Below are 27,645 nucleotides of genomic sequence, written 5' to 3' on the forward strand. Positions count from 1 at the left end.
GAGTGAGTTTTGCCAGCCACTTAACAACTGCTTCTAAAGTATAGTCGTTAGTATTTCGGACTCATTCTGTAAATATATTTTGTTAGTTCACAGTGAATACACTGGATGACGTCAAGAACTCTGGCAGTAGCAGCATCTTACCGGACAGTTCTGTGCGAAGCTCTGAAATACCTGCTGTGCAAGGGGATACAGTGTGTGTTTCAATTAATCAGCAAGATGACTCACCTCCTTTGCATACAGATGAAGAGAGATTTTCAGCAGAGAAAGCAAGGATAGAAAGTGAAATGGACTCTTCAGATATTTCAAATGTGAGTGCTGCTAACTTGGTAAGAACAACTTATCAGAATTATGAGTGAATTCGTTAAAGCGATAACCTATTATTAGGCATAAACCCCAATAATAAATTGTATTATGTATTATTTTACCCTTTACAAAGCACTTTTTTTACAAAGCATTGTACGTATGATTTTATTTTAACATTTTACTTTTATCAAACTTGTTTTGTAGAGGAAAAAAATGAGAATGTGAGAGTTAAAAAACTTGCTCAAAATCTTTCAGTTTGTATGTGTTTTTTAGTCTAGCATTAAGAAACTGAGTCGATAGCAAGTCTTGCGTGCAAATGCAGCTCTCTGATAGGTGGGAAATGGTGCATACTGGAATGAGTGTTAAAAGCTCTCTTCACAGACTTCAGACAGTGCTTGGAGGCGGTGTTCAAGATGAAATCTATGTATCATTCCCATTGTAGATTCAGTAAAAATGCATTGATTTGTGATTATTTGTAGGTCTATATTTTTGGATGAGTACTTCTGCTCATATTTTCCTATTTCCCACATTAGTATTAAGATACTAGATCTGAGGATAATCCAGAATAGGTCATGCTAGTTTTGTTTATAAAGTAACTTTCAGAAGAAATAAGCATATATAAAAAGTTGTTGCGAAAAATTATTCAAATGTGCTTTTCTAAATGGCCACCATCCTATATAATAAAAGGCTAATAACCAAATCGATCGAACGGCAGAACGACCTGTCGCTATGACGTGCACTGACCACCAGGGGGCAGACGCTCAATGCAGGAGCTTCCCACTGGTGGTCAGTGCGCTCCCCCTGTGGGGAGCTCAGCCAGAAGCCGGGCTCACGGCTGGCGAGCGCAGTGGCCGTGGTGGGAGCCCCTCCCGCCTCCGTGGCAGTTGGACATTCCCCTGAGGGCTCCCGGACTGGGAGGGATGATCTCCCCGCCCCACCGCCCCAGTGCAGGAATTTCATGCACTGGGCGTCTAGTATACTATAATTTCTTTAAAAACTTAGTGCCTCCGGGCTGTTTCCATTTACATCTGTTGGCCAAACCTTAAATACATGGCCCCACCTAACTGACAGCCTAACTAGTCTATCTGTCTCCACTTTCAAATCCTCCTAGGTCACTGTCATTATAGTTATCAGTTCAAAGCTCAGGTTTAAGAAATTACTTTCTTGTCCCATAATGGTCAGTGAGTCCCTATTACTTGCAGATTAAGTTCAAACCCTTTCACTTACTATGATACGAGTTTCCTCCATAACCACTTCACCTCGACCGCCCTTGTCTTTCCAACTTCTTTACTCCTCTCAACTGGCCATTTCCTGAACACACATGAGCTCTCAGTTCTCCCTCACTTCTCTCATAACAGACCCTCCACCAGGATGATCTTCCTAAAAGCCCATCAGCAACTTCTGAATCACATCACAGACTTCCAAACCTCTCCCCAATGAAATTTCTTTTATCAACTCAGATTTCATCATTTCTATGAAAAATAACCTACCCATTCTTTGAATAGTCACTTTTTTATACTGCCTTACATTATAATAAATTGTAAATGTTCTTATTTATAACTATATTCATATTGCAAATTACATGTTACTCACCTTTACAGTCCTGGGAATCCCAAGTCTCTGAGTCTTTACCTACCAGCTGCATAGCACATACTTATCCAGTGGAATTGGTGTGTGAGCACTGGGTTTACGGAAGGAAAGAGAAAACCTCAGTCAGCTCTCTGGATAAACCCTCATTTAAATGGGATTAAACGCTATATCAACAACTAGTATCATTCATTACATAATTTTCTCTAAGTCTGTATGTACTCATTTGGAATTGCTTTGAGTGAATTGTGTTAACATACAAAGTTTAATGTGGATTTGCATCAGGAAGAACAATTTGTAAGAGCTATTTTCAGCTCTAACAAGGAAGTGACAGTTTTAAAATTCTGGGAGAAGTATTATAACTTATCTCAGTCAAACACTTGCTAGGTCATTTCGTTGTCACTTATGTTACTTTCTTTTTTAACTTCCAGGCCTATTCAGAAAAAATAAAATAAACTTATAGTTTTGCTTGCTGCTAATTTTCTTATGGCTAAGGTAGAAATGAAAATAGTTTCAATATTGAATTGTCTCTGTATTAAAATATTATAACATCTATTTCATATTAATCTTTTGTCCATGTTGGCCACTTTCATTAGCTCTTTATTAGGTTCAGGCAAGAAAATTGTGGCTATCAAATTTGAAATAAATATTTGCAATTAAAAAAAATTAGTGCCTCATCATACTGCAAGATGCTGTCAGCAGATGATAATAGGCCACATTATACTTCTGATAGAGAATAGCATTAGATACAGATGAAACCATATGGGTTAAGGGAGAAATAAGGTTGATAGTAACAAGAAAAAAATACTTAGATTCCTTTAATAAGGAATAAAGAATAATTTGTTTTAGTGTGAATGGTTTCAAAGGTTGAACATCATTATAGTATAACAAGTAGTGGATTTAATATATGGGGTAGAAATTGGTCATATTTAAATTTTTTCTTTTCATAGATATACAAATGATGTATGCAGATATTTATTTGAAATTCACAGTGTGAAATAGTAAAACATACATGTGGGTAATGGAATCATCACTTCATCCTTAAGGTCTCTCGTATTAACGTCTTCTCAGGTCTTCAGAGACTAAATGGAAATGTACTTGGGGCAAGATACAATTGAGGAAATGGGCTCATGTGTGAACTTACTTTTTGTGAAGTTAAATATTTCAGCTTTACTATTTGTATTTTTTAAATATATTTTATTGATTTTTTACAGAGAGGAAGGGAGAGGGATAGAGAGTCAGAAACATCGATCAGCTGCCTCCTGCACACCCCTCCCCGCCCCCCCCCCCCGCCCCTCCCCACTGGGGATGTGCCCGCAACCAAGGCACATGCCCTTGACCGGAATTGAACCTGGGACCCTTCAGTCCGCAGACCGACGCTCTAGCCAAACCGGTCAGGGCTACTATTTGTATTTTTAAATTGCTATTAGTTGTAATATCTGTGTGGGACATAACAGCAGTCAACGTCTGTATTCTAGGGTTTATAGAGAAAAACTTTATGATGTAAAGAAATAGACTCTCATCTAAACTCCCTCACCCCATTGTATTCCCAGGGAGAGTGTTGTATGGGGCAGAGGGTAGAGAGACGAGGTGGGAAGGAGGAGGGGAAGCTTTCAAGGAGCTAGCAAAACCTGGGTTCTACTCCCAACCTATTCATTTTTGAGCTGGGACTAAGCATTTGCATTTTAAAATGCCTTTATTGAGGTATAATTGATTTTTAGTAAACTTCACATATCTGAAATATGTAAACTGATAAATTTTGATAGGTTTATAACTATGAAGTCATCTCTACAGTCAGGATAATGAACATACCGATTGCCCTAAAAGTGTCCACTTTCCCCCCTTGTCATGCCCACTTTTTGCCATTCCTTGTACCCCTTCCCAGGTCATCACTTTCCTGCGATCACTATTTATTAATTGGTATTTTCAGAGCTTTATGTCAGTGGAATAATGTAATCTTTGTGCGGCTTCTTTCTCTCAAGCATACTTGTTTCACATTTCATTCATGTAGTTGTGTATTAGTTCATTCTTTTTTATTGTCTTTAGGCCTATTCTGTTGTATGCATGTAACACAGTATATTTATTCATCCATTCATTTGATGACATGTTTGAGTTTTTCCCAGGTCCTCTGTTACGAAGGCGCCATGAACATTTGTCTTTGTTTTGAACACATATTTTCATTTCTCTTGGGAAGACAGTGAGGTCACTTTTGTAGATAATATTGTCCAAGTCTCCTATGTTTTTGGTACTTGTTCTATCAGTCAACAGAGGGATATGGAAATATCTGAATATCACTGTGGAGCTATATTTGTATATGTGTATTTAGCTTACCATGGGGATTTATAAATTAATGATTCTGATCTATATTACTTGTAATACATATATCTAAGTTAGGTATCATCAACATTACATAAATTATTTCTCTGTTTCCCTTATTGTAAAACTGGAGGCCCGATGCACGAAATTCGTGCACTTGGGGGAGGTCCCTCAGTCCGGCCTGCGCCCTCTCGCAGTCCAGGAGCCCTTGGGGGGTGTCTGACTGACGGCTTAGGCCCACAGGGAGTGGGCCTAAGCCTGCAGTTGGAGGTCACACTGACCACCAGGAGGCAGCTGCCCCCTGGTGGTCAGTGCACATCATAATGACGCATCTGTCCCCTGGTGGTTAGTGCACGTCATAGCGACTGGTCGTTCCGCTGTCTGGTCGATTTGCATATTAGCCTTTTATTATATAGGATTATTATATAGGATGGTTTTCCTTAATTTTTAAGATATTTGACCTATAACTTTTGAATTTTTTTGCATGCAAATGAAATTGACACTGTCATAAATAATAATACCTGTTATTTATACAACTTCACAGTTTCTCTTACACAGCAGTCTGGTAAGGAAGGTAAGTCATGGATTACTGTACCATGTTATGAAATACAAAATGGGCTCTTGATTTTAAGAAACTTTCAAGTCACACAGCTAGCGAGTGGTTGAGCCTATACTGGACCTGAGGTTTTATAATTCTAGAACAGTGCTATGTTCTGTATACTGTTGAGTGTGTGATTAGAATATAAAGAGTGAGATAACTACTGAACTTGCCGGTCAAGTGGTGACTCTTCATGCTGTTTGTTTTTAACTTTGCAGTCCATGGCAGAAGTTCTTGCTAAAAAGGAAGAGCTAGCAGATCGCCTAGAAAAGGCCAATGAAGAAGCCATTGCTAGTGCTATTGCTGAAGAGGAACAATTAACTAGAGAAATCGAAGCTGAAGAAAACAATGATATTAATATTGAAACTGACAACGACAGTGATTTTTCTGTGAGCCTTTAGAATTTTATAATTGTTCAAAAAAGTATATTCAAAAATAAAATTCTTACTGCCAGAGTACCTAGAGTTCATCCAGTCCTATTTAAAATGACTTTTAAAATTATCTTCAATAACTGTATTATCATTCTGTGTGATTAAGACAAACAATAAATAATTGCAATTCTTATTTTAGCACTTTAACATTATTAAGAGTTTTTAGTACAATGCATTTGACAAGTTAGAAGTTATTTTCTTTTTACAAATCAAGAAATTGAATCTCAGAAAGTAAGAACTTAGCATTACTCAGATTGTAATTGCAGAGGTTGAAGAAGAATATAAGGCATTTTACTGTTTTTATTCTAATAAAAAGCAAACGATACACTGCTTCGCTGTCACTAAGTGCTCAGCAGACTCAAGTTGTTGATGACAGGGATTTCTTTCCTTTTTAAAAAAATGTATTTTATTGCTTTTTTACAGAGAGGAAGGGAGAGGGATAGAGTTAGAAACATCGATGAGAAAGATCGATCAGCTGCCTCTTGCACACCCCCTACTGGGGATGTGCCCGCCACCAAGGTACATGCCCTTGACCGGAATCGAATCCGGGACCCTTGAGTCCGCAGGCTGATGCTCTATCCACTAAGCCAAACCGGTTAGGGCTCTTTTTTAAAAAATATACTTTTATTGACTTCAGAGAAGAAGGCAGAGGGAGAGAGAGAGAAATATCAATGATGAGAGAGAATCATTGATCAGCTGCCTCCTGCACGCCCCACACTGGGGATCGAGCCCACAACCCTGGCATGTGCCCTGACCAGGAATTAAACCATGATCTCCTGATTCATAGGTCGATGCTCAACCACTGAGCCACACCTGCTGGGCGAGAGGGATTTCTTAAAGAATAATCTTGAGCTCTTCTAATGTCTGATCTGAATTTGTCAGGATGTATGTAGTACTCGTGTACTGTATTAGTATAGTATATTAGAGTGTGTTATAATAGTACAGGCCAGTGGTCGGCAAACCCATTAGTCAGCAGAGCCAAATATCAACAGTGCAACGATTGAAATTTCTTTTGAGAGCCAAATTTTTTAAACTTAAACTATATAGGTAGGTACATTGTTAATAACTTAATTAGGGTGCTCCTAAGGCTTAGGAAGAGCCACACTCAAGGGGCCAAAGAGCCGCATGTGGCTCACGAGCCGCAGTTTGCCGACCACAGGATAGGGCAACATGTTTCTTTTTATAATATATATATATATATATATCAGAGAGGAAGGGAGAGGGGGAGAGAGATAGAAACATCAATGATGAGAGAGAATCATTGATCAGCTGCCTCCTGCAGGCCCCCTACTGGGGATCGAGCCCACAACCTGGGCATGTGCCCTGACTGGAATTGAACCGTGACCTCTGGGTTCATAGGTCAATGCTTAACCTCGCTGGCTGGGCCCAATATGTTTCTTTTAAATTCACTTGATTTGTCTCTGCTATTAAATGACAAGTAGATTTGTCTTCCTCTTAAAGTGTTTACACTATGGCATTTTTAACTTGGTTATTATTGTGACCATAAGAGGTATGTGCTTTATTCTAGATTTGAGCTAGTTATTAGATGAAATGTACTAGCACAAGCTGGGAAAATTTCATATGCAGTTTACTTTTTAAGGTTATAATTGTGTTCAAATATTTGTTTTTGAATTTTCCTTATTACATTTTAGGCCAGCATGGGCAGTGGAAATGTATTTTTCTGTGGTATGTCTATGGACTGGAATGATGTCCTTGCGGATTATGAAGGTATTGTGTGTGTGTGTGTGTGTGTGTGTGTGTTTTGTGTACAGGCAGAGGGGTCTAAAGTAGATGATCTTATTACACAAACTTCTGTGTAAAATAAAAAATATGGAGTAAGAATGCTGATGCCTTTTAAAAGTCTGTTCTGAATGTTAGTTTTATAGAACTATGTGCTTAAGCAGTAACAGTGGTTTTCTTTTTAATGAACAGCTCGTGAATCTTGGCGCCAAAATACATCCTGGGGGGATATTGTAGAGGAGGAACCTGCAAGACCTCCAGGACATGGAATTCACATGCATGAGAAACTTTCCTCCCCATCTCGCAAAAGGTCTGGCCTCAGAAAATTTAAAATACTATACAGGAGGGAAACTAGCCACTCTTGACTGTTAAACAGAGTTGCTGAATAACATTTTAAGGCACCTGACTCAGGACAGTTCAGATTCTTTGAAAAGTGACAGTGTTTTCCTGAAAAGTTAGACCAAAATTATTTTTGTGTGCCTTTTGTATTTATTTTTAGAACTTTGAAGACAAAAGAAAATATTTTTGGTTTTATCATGTAAACATTCATGTCGCCTGTTTATTTGCTTGTATTAATAGAACAATTGCAGAATCTAAGAAGAAACATGAAGAGAAACAGATGAAAGCACAGCAGCTAAGGGAAAAGTTACGTGAAGAGAAAACATTAAAGCTTCAGAAATTGTTAGAAAGGGTGAGTTTTTAATATTTAGGAAATTATGATAGCCTTAAATTGGTGGGCTTCTTTTCAAATTGAACTTTTCTTATGGTCTGAGAGAAGCTAAAAGAACTATAAAAACAATGAAATATTCTAGGAAACAAGGTATTTATGTCAGTTGGATTACAGAAGTTTACCTGTAAAAAGAATTTTTAATTCCTAAATTAGCTGGTAAATTCTTGTTTTGCAGCATTTGCATGGATCATTTTTGCCATTTTCGTTCTAGGGTTTCCTTGGGGAGTCTTGTGCAAAGTGTAGAAGACTTGGTAGGACAGTTTTGAGCCCTATATTGTAAAGTTTGAGTAAGTGGGGCAGTAATGAGAATTATAGGCGAGATTCTTAAGATTATTTAGAGCAGTGTTACTTCTGATCAGTGTGGCATAGTGGAAGGAACATGGACCCTAGATGGCCAACCAGGCCAAATCCTGGTTTTGCTACGTAAGATATGGTGCCTGGAGCAAGTTCCTTTAACAATACTGGTTTCAGTTTGTTTATCTGTAAAGTGAAATTGTAATTATTAACCTGTTGGGGTGATTAAATGTGGCAAGTGTGTAAAACAGTAGCACGCGTCTAGGATGGCTGTTGGCTGTTGCTCAGTTTGTTGTTACCTGCATGTGGCAGATGTAGGTGAGTACTGTGTTAGTTATGTTTTCTGTGTAACAAATGCCCTCACAACTTGGCAGCCTACAACACACATTAATAGCTCACAGCCTCTGTGGGCATGGGAGGGGGGTGGCTTGCCTGGTGACTTCTGTTCAGAGTCTCTCACGAGGGGTAGTCACGCTGTCGGCTGGGGCAGCAGTCACTGGAGCTGACGGATCCGCTTCCAGACTCCCTTTGGTTACGGCAGCTTCAGGTCCTCTCATCAGCTGGCTGTAGACCTCAGTTCCTCACTTTCTTCATGACATGGCTGCCAGCTTCCCCCAGGAAAGTATCTGAGAGAGAGAGGAAGAAAGAGCAAGTAAGCTGCCAGAATGGAAGTTGCACTATTTTTTATAACCTTTTTCTCAATATATAATATAACCTCCACTTATTTGGAGATCAGTTCTTGAAATTGTGCATTAGAGGTTCTCTGGTTTACTTTTCCCATCAATGTAGGTATCCCTTCCATTACTTTTATTGATAAATCCCACCTTGCATTTGCATAAAAGGTATTGTTTCAACACTGTTACATACATGCTCTCACTGATCACCATAGTAACTGTGGGAGGTACAGAGTTCAACAGGTACTGAGCCCATTTTACAGATGTGAACACAATGCAGGAGAGGCTCAGTGCTGCTCTGGGCTCCCCACCTTACTTAGGGCTTTAAGGGTCTGTCCTCTGGATTCTATCCATGCTGTTCCTGTGTCATACTTTTTTAGGTGTTTAAACACATAGTTATGTAGCTCGTTCATGTTGAGCCAACATCTGATTTTCTATAATTTATTCTCATTGGTGCTGGATTAGATTTCCTAGAGCAGAGTCTTTTACTTTTTGATACTGTTCTAGGGATTTAAAGGAAACTGTTATGTCTATTTTTGTTCTTCTGGAGGCTCTTTTTGCTTCTTATGCAAATGAATGTAATTTTTCAGACTTCTCCCCATTTTCCATTCTCAAGGATAAAACTACCTAATTGTCTTGAATTTGGTTACTAGAGACATTAGGTTTACGAGGCTAACAAATACACACTGTTTTCATTTTAATGAAAGCTTACTCGTAGTGCAGTATAATGACAGCAGGTATTTCAGCTGAGCCATGTCTAATGCACAGCTCTAAGATTTGTACCTGTATTGACTCAGTCTTGAAAACAAGCCAATGAGTTAGATTATGAACTCGAGCGGGCTGTCTCTGGAGTCTGCTCCATTAACTCTTTCCACTTACAAGTACTAAACTGTTCATCAGTTTGCACTTCTGTTAAATGACTGTGTGCTGAACGTGAGGATGTGGTACTTCACTGTATGCAGGAAAAAGATGTCCGGAAGTGGAAGGAAGAATTGCTAGATCAACGACGTAGGATGATGGAGGAGAAATTGCTTCATGCTGAGTTTAAGCGAGAAGTGCAATTACAAGCCATTGTTAAAAAAGCACAAGAGGAAGAAGCTAAGGTGAGTACATAAATCTTAGGTGCTTTGAGCATTGAATTAGTTACCCAAGTCCTTTTCAACAATTGTTATATAAAAAGCTAATGTTTATCAAATGTCTATTCTGTCCAGAATAACAGCATTTTACGGGCTCATTTTAAGCTTGTTAGGTGCAGTATCTTGTCTTTATAATAATCCTATGATATAGCCCTAGCCGGCTTGGCTCAGTGGATAGAGCGTTGGCCTGCGGACTGAAGGGTCGCGGGTTTGATTCCAGTCAAGGGCATATGCCTGGGTTGCAGGCTCGATCCCCAGTGGGGGGCGTGCAGGAGGCAGCCAATCAATGATTCTCTCATCATTGATGTTTCTATCTCTCCCTGTCCCTTCCTCTTTGAAATCAATAAAAATATTTTTAAAAAATAATCCTATGATGTGTATATATATTTTTTACAGCTTTATTGAGGTATAATTGACAGACAATAGATAGCACATATGTAAAGCATCAGTTTGATGAGTTTTGACATGTATATATTCCTGCAACTATCATATAAAGATTATAAACAATTCCATCACCCTCAAAAGTTTCTTCTTGCTTTCTTGTAATTCCTTCCTTCCTCCAACTGTTCCCATGCAATTTCTGACCTGCTTTTTGTCACTGTAGCTGTAAACATTTTCTAGAATTTTATATGAATGGGATCATGCAGTATGTACTCTCTCTCCTCTGGTGTCTTTCACTCTGCATAGTGATTTTGATTTTATCCATGCTGTTGTGTATATCAGTTACTTTTTCATTGCTGAGAAGTATATACCACTGAATAGAATTTCCATAATTTGTTAATTCAGCAGCTGTTGATGGACATTTGTTTTCAGATATAACTGCATTGAATATTCATGTACCAATACTCATTCATGCAGATGTGTGCTTTTATTTTCTTGGGTAAATACCTGAGAATGGATCATGATAGGTTCATGTGTCCATGTTTAACTTATTTTGTTGTTGTTAATCTTCACCTGAGAATGTTTTTTTCCCATTGATTTTAAGAGAGACTTATAAGGAGGGAGGGAGAGAGGGAGAGAGAGAGAGAGATACTAATGTGAGAGAGACACATTGATTGGTGCCTCCTGCATGCTCCCCAACCAGGGCCAGAGATTGAACCTGCCATCCAGGTATGTGCCCTTGACTGGAAATCAATCTGTGTGTTTTTTTAAAACATATTTGTATTGATTTCAGAGAGGGAGAGAGAGAGGGAGAGAGAGACAGAAACATCAATGATGAGAGAGAATCATGGATCGGCTGCTTCCTACATGCCCCTCTACTGGGAATCAAGCCTGCAACCTGGGCATGTGCCCTTGACTGGAATCGAACCTGGGATTCTTCAGTCCGCAGGCCGACACTCTATCCACTGAGCCAAACCAGCTAGAGCTGGATCTATGTTTTGCATATATTTTCTCTCAGTCTGTAGATTGCCTTTAAAAAAAAGCTTCTATTGGTTTTAAGAGCGAGAGAGAGGAAAGGAGAGGGAGAGAGAGATGGAAATACCAGTGATGAGAGAGAATCATTGATCAGCTACCTCCTGCATGCCCCACACTAGGGATCGAGCCCTCAACCCGGGCATATGCCATGACCAGGAATCGAACCTTGACCTCCTGGTTCATAGGTCTATACTTAACCACTGAGCCACACCTTTTCATTTTTGTGACAGTACCTTTTGAAGTCTTACAAATTGATAAAATTCAAAATGTTGACATTTTTCTTCTATACTTGGTGAGTTTTACATCCTATTTTAAAAATCTTTACCTAAACCTAAGGTTACTAAGATTTTTTTCTCAAGTTTCTTTCTAGAAGTTTTTAATTTTACAATGAGGTCTATATTCCATTTTGAGTTGTTTTTTGTATATGGTGAAGGCGAGGGGTAAGAAGAAATGTTACCATATGGATAACTAATGTTCTGGTACCAGTTGTTGAAAATCCTTTCCTTTGTATGTTGAATGGCCTTGCTGAAAGGCAGCTGCCGTGTGTGTGCGGGGCTGGTTCTGACTGTCTGAGGGGCATTTGTAGTGACGGGTTCCTGGAGTCTTTGCTGCCGTCAAAGAGTGTAGCTCAGCCTTCACTTTCCCATTTCACGCCACCACTTCACTGTGTTTTTCTTCACGCCACCATTTCACTATATTTTTCTAGCTTTAAAGAATGAAAACTTTGTCCTAGCTGGTTTTGCTCAGTGGATAGAGCATCGGCCTGTGGACTGAAGGATCCTGGGTTCGTTTCCACTGAAGGGACTGTGCCTCGGTTGCAGGCTCCGTCCCGGCCCGCAACCAATCGATGTGTTTCTCTCACATCGATGTTTCTGTCTGTCTTTCCCTCTCTCTTCTACTCTCTCTCAAAATCAATGGAAAAATATCCTCGAGTGAGGATTAAAAAAAAAAAAAGAAAGGTTCAACCCCAACTGACTTTTTTCAGCTTTACTCATAAACACTGCTGTCAAGTTTTGCTGGACTCTTAAGAATCAGTATATATGAAGGTGAGGGTGCAGTGCGTACAGTTCAGTACCTTGTACCTACTTGTCATTCACTCAGTATAAGTCGAAGAAAAATGATTTGTTATTTAAGGTTTGTCCAAACTCCTTAGAACACGTATATGTAACTGTTTTAATCTTAATGTAATTTGTATGGTTGCGGATTATAAGGATATTATGTAGAACTTTATAAGATGGTATCTATGAGAATTCTAATTTATTTATTGACTTAAAATACTTTCTGTGGCAGAATTTTATTTATTTTATATCAGTTCTTACTAAGGCCTGTGGATTTATTTTATAACTGTATTATTATCCATTTTTTAGGTAAATATTGAAGAAAACACTCATAGACTATTACACTTTGGTTTTATGCCTTTACACTGGTTTATGTTATAATGTAAAGACAGTTAAGTTTATTTTTGTGGCATACACTAGAATTAACTTTATTTGAAATTCACTTTTTTTTAAATAAAGGTAAATGAAATTGCTTTCATAAATACCCTGGAAGCCCAGAATAAACGCCATGATGTCTTATCGAAGTTGAAGGAATATGAGCAGAGGCTTAATGAGTTACAGGAAGAGCGCCAGCGAAGACAGGAGGAAAAGCAAGCGCGTGACGAAGCTGTCCAGGTGGGATTTTATTTGGCAGCATCTGTGGGCACCTGCCACATCTCAGGTATAAATGGGGGGATGCCAGATTCTTTCTGAAGCTGCCGTAACATGTGAGTAACTGTGAAACCAAGTACCGTGGTGTCCAAGAGGTTTCAGAAGGCGTAAGAGTGAGGAGATACCTTTCTAATTCCTTGGCCATAGGTTTATGTTCTTTATTTGTAAGGATATAGATTTACTTTATAAAGTCATGCTTCATTTATTAACTTATTTATGGAATCCCTCCCCTGTGCAAGATGCTTTCATGGAGTAGAAAGTTTCCCTCTGACCAAGGTCCTAAGCAGTGCATTCCCGTTACTTAAACACCACAGCCATGGATACATGGACCATCCACATAGAAACCTGTTCACTGTGCTTTCTTCATGGTGTTTTGGTGTTTCTAGAACCATTTCTAAACACGGCTTTAGAAGTGATTAACCATAAAGTACTTACTAGGTTCTTGTAGAATATGAATAACATAGTATCTGCTGAACATAGCATTTATTCTGATCATTATGTGTAACACTGGTAAATTACATGAAAACCAGATATCACTGATGTTTGATTTTTGTTTCAATTCTGTGAAGCAAACTTACTGACACGCCAGGGATCTCCATGGTTTTAATATATACGTTTATATCAAAGCTATGTCATTTTCGTTTTTCACGTAAATCTAACATCTTTGAAAACATTTCTGACATTAGGAACGAAAGAGAGCACTCGAGGCCGAACGGCAGGCCCGGGTGGAGGAACTGTTAATGAAGAGGAGAGAACAAGAAGCGCGGATTGAACAACAGAGGCAAGAGAAGGAAAAGGCCCGTGAGGACGCCGCCAGGGAAAGAGCGAGGTACCTGTTGTGATTTGATCCTGACAAACGTTTTGCAGTCGGTCAATGTTCAAATCAAGTCTTAAAGGCACTTGCTGTCGTGTAGATGTTTTTAGAAACAGTCCAAGTACAAAAATGTCAATTTCCAGGCTTTATAGCATCATGTTAAAGTGAAAACCTTTTTAACCTTCTGTTGGATGGAAAACATGGTATTTCAAAAATGTTTTGGTTGCAAGAAATAGAGTTTGATTCTGGCTTGCTTGATTCAGCGAAGGGGGTTTTTAGGAGCACGTTGGGAGCACACGTAGGAGCTGAGAGGACCAGGCTTGCAGGTGGTCGGGCGTCGGAGGCCAGGCCACAGGAGCCACAGCATGGTCTTTCGATAGCAACAGTCTGGTCAGCGTGCTGTCACTCTGATTATGATAAGTGACCTTCGGCCATCCCTTTACTTTAAAATCAGTTGTTTAAGATTTAAAGACCCAGGAAAAGCATTTAATTGGCCAAGCCTAAGTCCCTTTTGGTTGGTATATACCTTGCTGACATGTGAATTTTTTTCTGACCTTTTAATTGTGTCAAATTTGGTGTATGTGCAAATGTGCTGTCCAAGACTAATAAGGCTGAATAACTTTTTGCATACTTAGCAGCTACTAAAAAAGAAATTGTATTTCTATCTCAAACCATACAATAAAATCAACTCTCTCTGATTGTATTGTGAATACCCCATTGTTCTAGTACATGTTACTGAAAAATCAAAATTTTCCTACTGATCTAGAGAGCTTTCTGACATAAATCAAGTTTCCTTGGATGCATGGCTCTGTTTGTGGGCTCTGTCTTTTGAGCTGGTGGTTACTTTCTTTATCCTCTGATTTAATTATCAAAGCTTTGTAATAATTTTGGTATCTAATGCTGATAGGAGGGTCTTGGCCCTTTCACGTTTCTGTGTGACTATGATTTGTCTAGGTTGATTCTCTTCATGATTGTTTTTCATCAAATTTTGGAAGTGTTTGGCCATTATTTCTTCAGGTATTTATTTGCTCCTCTGAGTTTTAGTAGTTTCTCAGATTTCCCATGGCTTTGATGACCCTGACAGTTTTGAGAGTGGTCAGGTATTTTATACTGTTGCTCAGTGAGGATGTAATTGATGTGTTTCTGATGGTTAGATTAGGGTTATGGTTTCTGACAGTAGGACCACAGGGCTAAATGTACATTTCTATTCTTTTTTTAAAAAATATATTTTATTGATTTTTTTACAGAGAGGAAGGGAGAGAGATAGAGAGTCAGAAACATCGATGAGAGAGAAACATCGATCAGCTGCCTCCTGCACACCCCCTACTGGGGATGTGCCCACAACCAAGGTACATGCCCTTGACCGGAATCGAACCTGGGACCTTTCAGTCCGCAGGCCGATGCTCTATCCACTGAGCAAAACCGGTCAAGGCTAAATTTCTATTCTTAACATGTCAGAGGTTTATGCTGTCCGCTGGACTTACCTCGGAGTTTGTGAACCTTGGTCACCTGGTGAGGATGGGGTCAGGTTTCTTCCTTGTGTAGTGACTTTAAAAATTTCCCTCTGCTGTCCTCCTTGGAAGCGAGCCACTGAGCAGAGCCCACACCTGTTGAGATCACTGCAGAACTTATTTGCAGTCTGTCCTCTCCCATTCATTCATTCATTCATTCATATGTCAGTGTGGACTTTTTATATCTTTTTGTACTTTCAGTTACATGCTAGTATTCTGTTACTCATTTTCTTGCTCACTTGTTCTACGTTGACACTGGGAGCTCTTCCGTTTGGCCCCTGTGTCCCCTGACGTTGTTCAGTGGTTTCTCGGCGCGGCCTTCCTCTCCAACGCGCAAGGCGCTCCAGACGCGTCGTGTTCTCCATGCGCCACCCCCAGAATCAGCCGCTTGTTCAAGGGTCCTCGTTCCTCTTATTGCAATGCTGTTCTAAACTCTTTCTTTTCTCTGTTGAGAGTCCCTGTTTGTTAAATCATTGTCATAATATTTTTCTTTATTTTGGCACACTTTTAATTATCTGAACATGTTTATAATAGCTGTTTTGCAGTCTTTGTCTGCTAACTCCAACATATGACTTCATTCAGAGAGTTTCGATTCACTGCTTTTTCCCAAGCATGGTCATGCTTTTTTGTGTGTCTCATAATTTGTTTGGGATCGTTTCCTCCTATTCTCTGTGTGAGTTCATGCCTTTTCTATTCGTTTGTTGTGGTTTTACTGGCATATTTAAGTGACAGCCTTGGAGCTAATATTTAAACCTCTGCCGAGGTCCAGAAACCTATTTCATAACTAATAATTTCTGCTGCTTTCCAAGGACTTAATGAACAGTATGTCTGGGACTTAACAGGCACTTAGAAAAATAATTTTAAAAAACAATAACCCTTTAGAACAGTGGTCGCCAACACGTGGTCCGTGGACCACTGGTGGTCCATGAGGTCCGAAAGGATGGCGACCGCTGGTGTAGAATAGAGAAGCCTGTGAGCCCTCATTGTATTGTTTAACCTGCGGTTTGTTCCTCCCCTGGGTGCGCACAGAGATAGGGAAGAACGACTGGCGGCTCTCACGGCTGCTCAGCAGGAGGCCATGGAGGAGCTGCAGAAGAAAATACAGCTCAAGGTGGGTTTACGCGTCTGACTGTGAAAGCTTGGCGCTGTCATGGAGCATGAGATTACATTTTTATTTGTTGAATTAATTGTATAGAAAATTGAATTAATTTGTATTCCTGATCTTTTGATAATGAGAAATATGATTTTGCTACCATCATATTGGCCAGTTCAACTATCTGAAAACTAAATTTTAGTAAGCAATTGAGGAAAAAAAATAACCACATTTTAACATTTCTTGTTTTTACTGAGCAGTGATTATTATAAACTAGAGACCTGGTGCACGAATTCGTGCACGGGTGGGGTCCGGCCGGCCCACCCTGATCAGAGCCTGTCTGGGCGGGGGCGGTCTTGTCTGGGGCGGGGCTGCCTGGGAGGAGCTGCCGGCGGTTGACAAGTCGGACCTGCCCTCTGGTTGAACTCCTGGTCGAGGGGAGAATTTGCATATTAGCCTTTTATTATACAGGATAGGATAGTTTCACTTGGTTTTAGTGCTTAGGACTTGCATGTTTGTAGTTGGGAGACACGACAAACTTACATTTTCTAGAAAATCTTCACCATCAGTAGTGTAGCTCCTGGCAGTACGAATACTTCACAACTCCTCACAGAGATGGTAACTTCTGTATGTAGGACACCACACTGTGCTATTTGTGTAGTCCTAGAACTTTATCATTCATTTACATCTAATGCAGTAAATACTTACGGAGCCTGTGGTAGGCATGGGAATAGAGGTGAGTAAGATGTGACCATGAATTTCAAGAAACTCATCCTCTGACGTGAGCTTCAGATGCCGAGCACACAACTTCCATGTGGACGGAGGTTACACAGCGTGCTGCTGAGGCACAGAGGGGTTCTCAGTCCAACACGGAGGGTGAGGGGAAGTAATCCTAGAGAGTAATTCCTGAGCTGAATCTTAGAAGAAAAATGAGTTACATGTGTGGGAGAATGGGTAGTTAGATGGGATGCCATTTCAGCCTCATGAAATGTGTGAGGGGGAGTCAGAAGTTGGAAGTAGTGTAATTTAGCTTGTTTGTTTTGTTCTCTGGGAAGTCACTGGAGGTGTAGGACAGTTCGCAGCGTAGTTGGTGTGGACAGAGGCCTGATGTGCTGACGATCAGCTTGGTCCTTACCTGTGGGTCAGCATTTCCCACAGGGCGTTCCGGGAAGTGCTTCTTGGAGGTGTGCTGTGTGTAATGAGTGTCAGATGTTGTTTATTGGGTCATAGCTCACAGACAGTGACATACTACAGGCTACATAACGTCAATTTTAAAAACCTTTTTAGCTTTCACTTCCGGTTTTCCCAGTTTATTTGACCATGGAACCTCTTCCACAAAGCACTTACTAAGATCCCATGTAGCTCCATGGAGCACATTTAGGAAATGTAACTGTACATGCAGGAGATATTAAAGGTCTTTATGTAAATTCTTGTTCTCAGTGTTCACATTAACATTGAATTATGACATTCTGCTGTTATTTTAGAAGGCTTAATAGAAATATTTTTTCAAGTTATCAGTATGATTTGAGTACTTTTTTATATCCTCACACTCTGACTTCATCTGCAGCATGATGAAAGCATTAGAAGGCACATGGAACAGATTGAACAAAGAAAAGAAAAAGCTGCTGAGTTGAGCAGTGGACGACACGCAAATACTGACTATGCTCCCAAACTGACCCCTTACGAGAGAAAGAAGCAGTGTTCTCTGTGCAATGTCCTGGTGGGTTGTCATTATCAATATTGTGAAGATCTACCTTATTACTAGAGTTTAAAGTATGACAATGTACTCTCCCTGGTTTTTTTTTCTTCACTTTTATTTAAAATTAAATATTTATTATTCAGATTATTACAGTTGTTCCTCTTTTTTCCCCCCATAGCTCCCCTCCACCCGGTTCCCACTCCACCCTCTGCCTTTAGCCCCGCCCCCACTGTCCTCATCCATAGGTGTACGATTTTTGTCCAGTCTCCTCCCGCATCCCCCACACCCCTTACCCCCCCCAAGAATAGTCAGTCCACTCCCTTTCTATGCCCCTGATTCTATTATAATCACCAGTTTATTCTGTTCATCAGATTATTTATTCACTTGATTTTTAGATTCACTTGTTGATAGATGTGTATTTGTTGTTCATAATTTGTATCTTTACCTTTTTCTTCTTCTTCCTCTTCTTAAAGGATACCTTTCAGCATTTCATATAATACTGGTTTAGTGGTGATGAACTCCTTTAGCTTTTCCTTATCTGTGAAGCTCTTTATCTGACTTTCAATTCTGAATGATTGCTTTGCTGGATAAAGTAACCTTGGTTGTAGGTTCTTGGTATTCATCACTTTGAATATTTCTTGCCACTCCCTTCTGGCCTGAAAAGTTTCTGTTGAGAAATCAGCTGACAGTCGTATGGGTATTCCCTTGTAGGTAACTGAGTTTCTTTCTCTTGCTGCTTTTAAGATTCTCTCTTTGTCTTTTGCTCTTGGCATTTTAATTATGATGTGTCTTGGTGTGGTCCTCTTTGGATTCCTTTTGTTTGGGGTTCTCTGTGCTTCCTGGACTTGGAAGTCTACTTCTTTCACCAGGTAGGGAAAGTTTTCTGTCATTATTTCTTCAAATAGGTTTTCAATATCTTGCTCTCTCTCTTCTTCTGTCACCCCATAATTCGGATGTTGGTACACTTAAAGTTGTCCCAGAGGCTCCTTACACTATCTTCATATTTTTGGATTCTTTTTTCTTTTTGTTTTTCCGGTTGGTTGTTTTTTTGCTTCCTCGTATTTCAAATCTTTGACTTGATTCTTGGGATCCTCTAGTCTGTTGTTGGATCTCTGTATAATATTCTTTATTTCAGTCAGTGTATGCTTAATTTCTAGTTGGTCCTTTTTCATATCCTCGAGGGTCTCACTAGATTTATCGGCGGTTTCTAGAAGATTCTTGAGTAACCTTATAACCGTGGTTTTGAACTCTATATCCAGTAGTTTGCTTTCCTCCATTTCTGTCATTTGTGACCTGTTTCTTTGTCTCCTCATTTTGGCTGCTTCCCTGTGTTGATAGAGTGGCTTTGTGTGCTAGGTGTCCTAAGGGGCCCAGTGGCTCAGCCTCCCCAATTACCTGAGGTGGACACTCTTGGTGCACCCCTTTGTGGGCTTTGTGCACAGTCTTGTTGTAGTTAAGCCTTGATTGTTGTAGGTATCACTGGGAGGAATTGACCTCCAGGCCAATTGGCTGTGAGAATCAGCTGTGTCTACGGTGGGAGAACTTCTGTGCTGGAGACATCCTTCTGGGGCAATACTTGCTTCAGTGGGGCTTTGGTGCTCACTGAGTCTGCCCCCTGAGTGTGTCCCTTGTGGATCTGAGGAGTTGTAATCTGGATGGTCCCACTCTGACCACTGGGTACACTGGCTCTTGGATCTCTAAGGAGGTGCTAATTTAGCCTCTGCCTGAGTCTACCCAGCAGGAGCTACGGAGAGATCTGCAGATTCCTCTTCTTTGTTTGGGGTTTGGAGGTGCCCAGAGGAGGCCCAGCTGTGAAACAATGCAAGCTGCTGTGGGGACTTGGGCCTTCTTTTGGATGTTCTCGGTCTCTCTGACCCAGCTGCAGTTTGTTAGGTAATTTCAGATTGCAAAGGGCCATGCTATTCATATGCAAAAGCCTCTGTACACAGCTTGGGTGGGGCGGGGTCTCGGGATCAACAGGGCAGAGCAAACAGCTATGGCTGATCCTCAGCCCTGCCCTAAGAGGCCCCGGGTCTCAGTGTTCCTCAGTATTCGCTGCAAGCACCTCCAAGAGAAAGCCGCCCTCGAGTTCCGCCCGATGCCAGACAGTCCAGTTTCTCCCCGTATGAGTCCCCAGAGACTCGCCCGGAACTGGAGTTCAGAGCAGTTGGGAGCTTGAGACTCCCTCCCGATTGTAAAAGACAACCGTGTCCTTAGTTGCCAGCCCTTTCCGAGTGTGCGTCCGTACCTCTGCACTTTACTTCCGCACCTCCTCTGCATCTCGGTATGCTTTTCTCTTTCCTTCTAGTTGTAGACTTTCCACTCAGCCAGCCTTCCTGTGGTTCTGGATGATGTCCATTTTGTCTTTTAGTTGTATTTTTGTAGTAGTTGTGCGAGGCAGCAATTTGCAGTGTTTACCTCTACCGCCATCTTGGTTTCTCCCCCTACTCTCCCTGTTTTTTAAAACTCACACAAAGGCATCTGCTGAATACCATGAATTTCTTTCCTTGTTTTACGCAAAGTGAGTAGTACAACATAGGGTGAGCACTTGGGAGCAGGAGTGCAGAGTGCCGAAGCAGCTGGAGTGGAAGTGTACCTGCGTAGTGTTCCGCGGCACTGTGTTTGGGTGTTGGTACCGAAAAAAGAAAAGGGATGTCTTGGGTGCTGAAACTTGAACTTTGATACCTAAGAGAAGTGATGCCCTGTTGAAGTTGGCTGTAATTGGATGCCTTTTTTGACCATGTCTATTCCAGAGGAGTCCTGAGAATTCAAAAGAAAACATTTGTAAGCCTAGTATGTAAATGCTAGAGTGATCTCAACTCGCGTGTAGCCTACTGAGTTGACTGTGTAACATTAAAAATAGACGCAAGTCTAGGTTAATGACATTGCCTTGATTTTGTGCTTGTAGATCTCTTCAGAGGTGTATCTGTTCAGCCACATTAAGGGAAGGAAGCACCAGCAAGCCGTGCGAGAGAGCAGCAGCATCCAAGGGAGAGAGCTCTCGGATGAGGAAGTGGTGAGCTCCACTTTTCATTTACACACCTTTATACTAAGAAGGCCATGTTCTGTGTCGTTCTGTGATTATTTAAAACTATATTAACACTTAACAACTACTGTCATAGCATACAAATGTGTTATTTTATTGTACATATTAACTCAAAACATAAAAATAAGACTTTAATACTGTTTTTAATATAATTCTAGTATAAAATTGTGGTGTTTTTATATTTTAACTGGAGGCCCGATGCACAAAATTCGTGCAAGGGGCTTGGCCCTCACAGCCTTGGCTTTGTCCGGAAGGTCGTCCGGACTATCATTCAGCTGTTCGGCCATTTAGTTGATTTGCATATTACGCTTTTATTATTATAGATAATATAAGAAAAGAATTATTAGTGTTGCTCTACATTTCTTGGAAAACAGTTGACAATAAAAATTTCAGCCCTATGCCCTGACCAGTTTGGCTAAGTGCCTAGGTCAGGGATGGGCAAACTTTTTGACTCAAGGGCCACAATGGATTCTTAAACTGGACCGGAGGCCGGAACAAAAGCATGGATGGAGTGTTTGTGTGAACTAATATAAATTCAAAGTAAACATCATTACATAAAAGGGTACGGTCTTTTTTTTTTTTTAGTTTTATTCATTTCAAACAGGCCGGATCCGGCCCGCGGGCCGTAGTTTGCCCACGGCTGGGCTAGAGCGTCGGCCTGTGGACTGAAGGGTCCCAGGTTCGATTCCAGTCAAGGGCATGTACCTTGGTTGCGGGCACATCCCCAGTAGAGGGTGTGCAGGAGGCAGCTGATGGATGTTTCTCTCTCATGGATGTTTCTAACTCTCTATCCTCTCCCTTCTTCTCTGTAAAAAATCAATAAAATATATTTTTTAAAAAAATTTCAGCCCTAGCCAGTTTGGCTTAGTGGATAGAGGACTGAGGACTGAAGGGTCTTGGGTTTGATTCTGGTCAAGGGCGCATGCCTGGGTTGCGGGCACATCCCCAGTGGAAAGCATGCAGGAGGCAGCCAATCAGTGATTCTCTCTCATCATTGATGCTTCTATCTCTCTCTCTCTCTTCCTTCCTCTCTCAAAACAATTTTTTTCGTATAAAACTGTGTGATTTATATGATAGTATCTACACTAATAAAAGAGAAACATGCAAATTGGTGTCACTCTGCTACACCCACCAGCCAATCAGGATGAGTATGCAAATTAACATACCAAAGATGGCGGTTAATTTGCATATGCAGGCGTGGAGCAAAGACTGAAGATTGAAGAGGCTTGGCTTCTTTGCTGCGGCCACAGCAGGGAAGCCAAGCCTCATTGCGGCCGGACGGGAGAAGCCTAGCCTCGAGGCTTGGCTTCTCCTCTGCGGCCAGACCAAAGGCCTGGCTCCCAGGTGCTGGAGGAAAACCGGTGCCGGCAGCCAGGGGAAGGAAGGCCTATTGTGCGAATCTTCGTGCAACAGGCTTCTAGTATATAATAATATCCTAATTAAATGATAGTATATGATTGAGAAATTTTGGGAAATGCATTATTTATATACCTATAATTATTATTGCCCTGGAATTTAGATTTATGTAAGCATTTTAATAAATAATTTCTCCCTACTGTTACTGAGACTTGGGTGGCATTGCTAATCTTTGAATTTCTAGGGTTTTTTGTTGTTGTTGTTGTTGTTATAACAAATTCCCAAAGATGAAAAGTTTATGTTTGTCTTGCATCTCTCTCTCTCTCTCTTTTTAAAAATATATTTTATTGATTTTTACAGAGATTAAGGGAGAGGGATAGAGAGTTAGAAACATTGATCAGCTACCTCCTGCACATTCCCCACTGCGGATGTGCCCGCAACCAAGGTACATGCCCTTGGCCGGAATCGAACCCTGGACCCTTGAGTCCGCAGGCCGACGCTCTATCCACTGAGCCACACCAGTTAGAGCTGTCTTGCATCTCTTAACGTTATTGTGGTTCTTTGAGGGCCATAAATGATGTAGGTGCACATGTATGTTTAACCCTTTTCTTGAAGCGAAAGCATGTATTAGAGTACACAGAACTCAAATGTATAGGTTAATGAATGTTTATATTTGTTCCACTCATCAAGTTTTAGGCAGTTTCGTGCACCCCAGAAAGTTTCCTCATGTCCTGTCCGAGTCACACCCCACAAGGTAACTGACTAGTCTGTCAGTCCTATACCATCCGTTAGTCTTCCGGTCCTTGCTGTGATAGATGGTATTGTGTAGTATGTACTTTTTGTGTCTGGCTTCTTGCCCTCAACCTGAAGTCTTTGAGATGATCCCTAATGTTGATGTGAAGTTATATACAGTTCACTCTTCTTCTTAGCTTTCTGTCAATGCCCTCCAGGCAAAGACCATGAGAAACAAAGGTATAGTTGAATAAAATTGGGTTTATTGATTTGTTAGAAAAGGGGGAAATGCCATGGGGTGTTATGGGACTTCTCAATAAGGTGTTAGAACGGACTTACAGGATTTGGGCCTGTGCCGGGTGATTTTGGGCAGGAAGGGATGGTTCAAGGACATATGGCTTGCCCTGAATTGGATGCGGCGAGGAAGCAGGGGTAATTCTGTAATTGGTTCTTAATGAATAGGTAGAAGGAATGAAGCTACTGTTTTCTCTTGAGTATCTGGATATGACCAATTTTGGAGGGAAAATTGCAGTTGTTTGGGCTCACTTCTGTCTGACTTTTGCCTCTCAAGCTCCAACCACTTTGACTTCTCCAAACCCTATTCTGTCTCCTCAGCTCGGTAAGACTGCTCCTTGTGGGCTGCACTGTTATCCTGTGCCAGAAGTTGGCACGAGCCCTCAAGGAAAAGTCGAGAATGCATGTGGAGCTCCCTCATGTGCTGCCTCCCTTGTTTAGGGATCATGATCTCTCAAGCTTGCTGTGTTGGCTGTTTTTTACTGCCCTCAAAGAGATGTTCTGTATATTTTGTGCGGCTTTTGGAGTTGAAAGATTAATCTAGTATAAGCATGTCCTGTATAAGCTCCACTCATGGTACGTGCTCTGAAAGGAGCACCATTTTTATCTTTCCGGCCATATTTTTACTGCACCTTTTCTATGTTTAGATGCACAGACTTGCCATTGTGCTGCAGTTGCCAGAGTATTCAGTGCAGTCACGTGTGCACAGACCAGCCTGGGAGCAAGGGGCTGTCCCCCGAGGCCAGCGGTGTGGCAGCTGCATCACCAGGTGTGAGTGAGTCACTCTGTGAGTTCGCACAGCAGTGAAGTCGGCTCACGATGCATTTCTCAGAACCTGTCACCTTCATTACGCGATTCTTTGACTGTAGTTATTTTTAGTTATAGCCCCTTCATGAACACAAGTGTGCGATACAGCACATGACTCATCTGATCTAGAAAGGCAGTTTTGTCTTTCTCACATGGAAGTTTCATTTTTAATCAGTGGAGGTATCTATAGTAGACATACTTGTCCTACTTAAAGTTATTACTTGTCATCTGTGATGTCTTTATATTTTGTACATCTGGTCTGTGACCCCTCTTTGACATACAAGACTTTATTTATACCACCTCTGACCTAATAAAATTGTACCTTTGACCTTATGCATTTGACATATCAGATAACTTACTCTTGATCTTTGACACATTTTGTTTTAAGCCTGTTAAACATAATAGGCAGCTGCCCAGCAAGAAAGGTTTAGTGTTTTTATTTTTTATTTTAATTTGATCAGGAAATGTTTTGTTTCTTGAGCCTTCACAAAAAAAGGTCCGATGTTTTTCTCTTTCATCATCTTAGAATCCAAATGATAAAAGTATGTGATTCTTAAAGGTCAAAACAAATGGGTGCTAGTTTAAATACATTCCTATATTTAATTTTTTTGTGTGCAGTGCTAGAGAAATGATGAAATTTATTTTAATTAAAACTCAGATTTCTTTGTAGTTTGGATTTAGTTCATCTAAAGAAGCTGATAATGCTTTTCATGGAAGTTGTGTGAAGTACATTTAATTCTATATAGAGAATAAAGTAAAAAAAGTTTTTGTGTGTTTTTTAAATTTGAGTTTATGTATTTCTATTTGTTGAGACTCCTTGGCTTTAAAAGCATATAAATTATACAAGTTCTGTTTGTTAGCCTGTGTACATGAATATAGAGAAAATAATTATTTTATTTAATTCATGGAAAGTATGAAAAGGAGTTTCCTGAAGGATCTTAAATTAACTATAACTTCTTGGATGTTTACAACTAAGTGTGGTTTTACAAACCCCAAATTAGTATACAACTTTGAAGAATTATGCTAATTAGGTGATTGAAGAGAAAAAGTAATTTTAAATTTGTAAAACCATAAGGACATCCCTGTATTCAGTGAAATAGTAAGTCGATCTCTTTGGCCAAAGTGTGTCTAGCATTGAAGTGGAAGAGGTAATAGATGGCTCCCGGAGTTGGTGGCAGTCTGGGATGTAACAGATAATTCCTAACGATGCTTTCTTTTTTAAAAATACGTATTTTATTGATTTATTTTTAGTATATTTTTCTTGATTTCAGAGAGGAAGGGAGAGGGAGAGGGAGATAGAAACATCAGTGATGAGCGAGAATGATTTATCAGCTTGCCTCCTGCACGCCCCCTGCTGGGAATGGAGCCCGCAGTCTCCTGTGTGCTATGATGCCCACCTAAACCACGCTGGCCAGGGCTACAGTGTTTTTCTTATTTTCCTCTTTTCATCTCCAAATTTCTTCGGCTGAAAAGAGATAAAATTTACTTAAACCTCCTCTTCCCCTTTATTCTGACCAAGTAACCGCCATAAGGTTGGAAAAGGGACTGTCTTTATACTCTGGAGTAAATGCTATAATGAGAATCTTCCAGACTTGACTCTTTACATGCTAAAGGACAAGATAAATGGTAGTTCAGTTGGTTGGAGTGTCTTCCCAATGCGCCAGGGTTGTGGGTTCGATCTCTGGTCAGGGCACATACAAGAAGCAACCAATGAATGCATCAATGGGTGGAACAATGGATCGATATCGCTCCATCTCTCTAAAAATCAATACGTAAAAAATTTTTAAATCTCAGAATATGAGCTTGGTTTATATACCTGTTGTCTTGCTGCATATATCTGTTATGCATATCTAAAGTTGACTGTTATAGAGAGCATTTTTTTGTATTTATCAGAACAAATTCTAATCACCTGTCTACCTGGGATGAGTTGGGCAAAATGCTAATAAGAAAGGTAAGATAGCCCTAGCTAGTTTGGCTCAGTGGATAGAGCGTCAGCCTGTGGACTGAAGGGTCCCGGGTTCGATTCTGGTCAAGGGCACATGCCTAGGTTGTGGGCTTGATCCCCAGTAGCGGGCGTGCAGGAGGCAGCCGATCCATGATTCTCTCATCATGGATGTTTCTATCTCTCTTTATCTCTCCCTTCCTCTCTGAAATCAATAAAGATATATTTAAAAAAAGAAAAGAAAAAGGTAAGATAGATCATTTGCAATTTTAATTAATTTACAGGGGTTTATAAATGGCTTTTATCAAGGAAGTTCCCTTCGATCCCTAGTTTTGCAAGATCTTAAAAATAATAAACAAGTATTGATTTTTATTGAATTTTTTCTGTATCTTATGAAAAGGTTGATTTATCCTTTAATTTTTTAATGTGATGTATTACATTCATGGCTTTTCTGATAAACTTATTTTGGTCATGATTTTCAAAAACAGTTGTATTTGTTATGCAAATATTTAGGATTTTCCTAATTTTTTTTCTCTATTAATATTATATTAGTTTAATAATATAAACTGACTAGTTTTTCCTATTTTTAAAAAAAATCCTGGGTAGCATAAAATAGAAATGCTCTCTCTGAAGGGTTTGTTTAATCTGTCTATAAAATTGTAGTTTCCTGGTATGTGCTTTTTGGGGAAATTGTCTTTCTGACTTTTATTTGTAGTAAAATACATATAACTTGAAATTTCTCATTTAAGCCATTTTAAAGTGTACAGTTCAGTGGCATTAAGTAAATTCACATTGTTATGCTGCCACCATCCATATCCATCCACAGAGATCTTTCCTCACAAAAGGACAAGATAAACAATGATTCCCATTTCCTTCCCCCCAGAGCCTGGCAGGCACTGCTCTACTCTCTGTCTCTGGATTTGACTGCTCGGAACACCTCCCATCAGTCGAATCCTACATTGTTTCTTGCTTTGTGAATGGCTAATTTCCCTTGTCGTCGTGTTCAGCCATGTTGGAGCCTGTGTTAGATTTTTTTTAAGGGCTGAATAATATTTCATTGCCTGGATATTCCAGTACCATATTTTATCCATTCATTTGTTGAACACTTGGTTTGCTTCCACTTTTTGGCTGTTGCAAATAATGCTGCTGTGGACATGAATGTTCAAATATCTGTTTGAGTGCTTGTTTTCAAGTATTGGGATATATACTCAGAAGTAGATTTCTGGATCATATGGTCATTCTATTTTTAATTTATGAGGAACATTACATTGTTTTCCAAGCAGCTGCACCATTTTACTTTGCATAGCCGTGCACAAGGGTCCAGATTTCTCCACATCCTTGCCAACAGTGTTATTTTATGTCTGTTTGATAGTAGCCATCCTTCTGGGTTGGTCAGATTTTAAATTAGTAATTAATC

General features: G+C 40.2%; 1 protein-coding gene across 3 annotated transcripts in view; it reads left to right on the plus strand.

Moving 5' to 3' along the window:
* Window positions 1-27,645, plus strand: part of SCAPER (S-phase cyclin A associated protein in the ER) — a 166,046-nt gene that overhangs the window by 34,550 nt on the left and 103,851 nt on the right. For 2 of the 3 annotated variants that reach the window (XM_070400670.1, XM_070400669.1), the window contains exons 10-20: window positions 87-326; window positions 5,023-5,193; window positions 6,888-6,963; window positions 7,168-7,285; window positions 7,555-7,666; window positions 9,636-9,776; window positions 12,743-12,898; window positions 13,621-13,763; window positions 16,289-16,370; window positions 17,920-18,072; window positions 20,960-21,067. In XM_070400670.1, coding sequence (XP_070256771.1) covers window positions 87-326; window positions 5,023-5,193; window positions 6,888-6,963; window positions 7,168-7,285; window positions 7,555-7,666; window positions 9,636-9,776; window positions 12,743-12,898; window positions 13,621-13,763; window positions 16,289-16,370; window positions 17,920-18,072; window positions 20,960-21,067 — 1,500 coding nt within the window. The remainder of the gene's footprint in view (window positions 1-86; window positions 327-5,022; window positions 5,194-6,887; window positions 6,964-7,167; window positions 7,286-7,554; window positions 7,667-9,635; window positions 9,777-12,742; window positions 12,899-13,620; window positions 13,764-16,288; window positions 16,371-17,919; window positions 18,073-20,959; window positions 21,068-27,645) is intronic. The other variant, XM_070400671.1, reaches the window with a different exon arrangement.

Source organism: Myotis yumanensis, unplaced genomic scaffold, assembly GCF_028538775.1.
Source record: "Myotis yumanensis isolate MYYU_CA2020_CCGP unplaced genomic scaffold, mMyoYum1.0.hap1 SCAF_20, whole genome shotgun sequence".
Lineage (NCBI taxonomy): Eukaryota > Metazoa > Chordata > Mammalia > Chiroptera > Vespertilionidae > Myotis > Myotis yumanensis.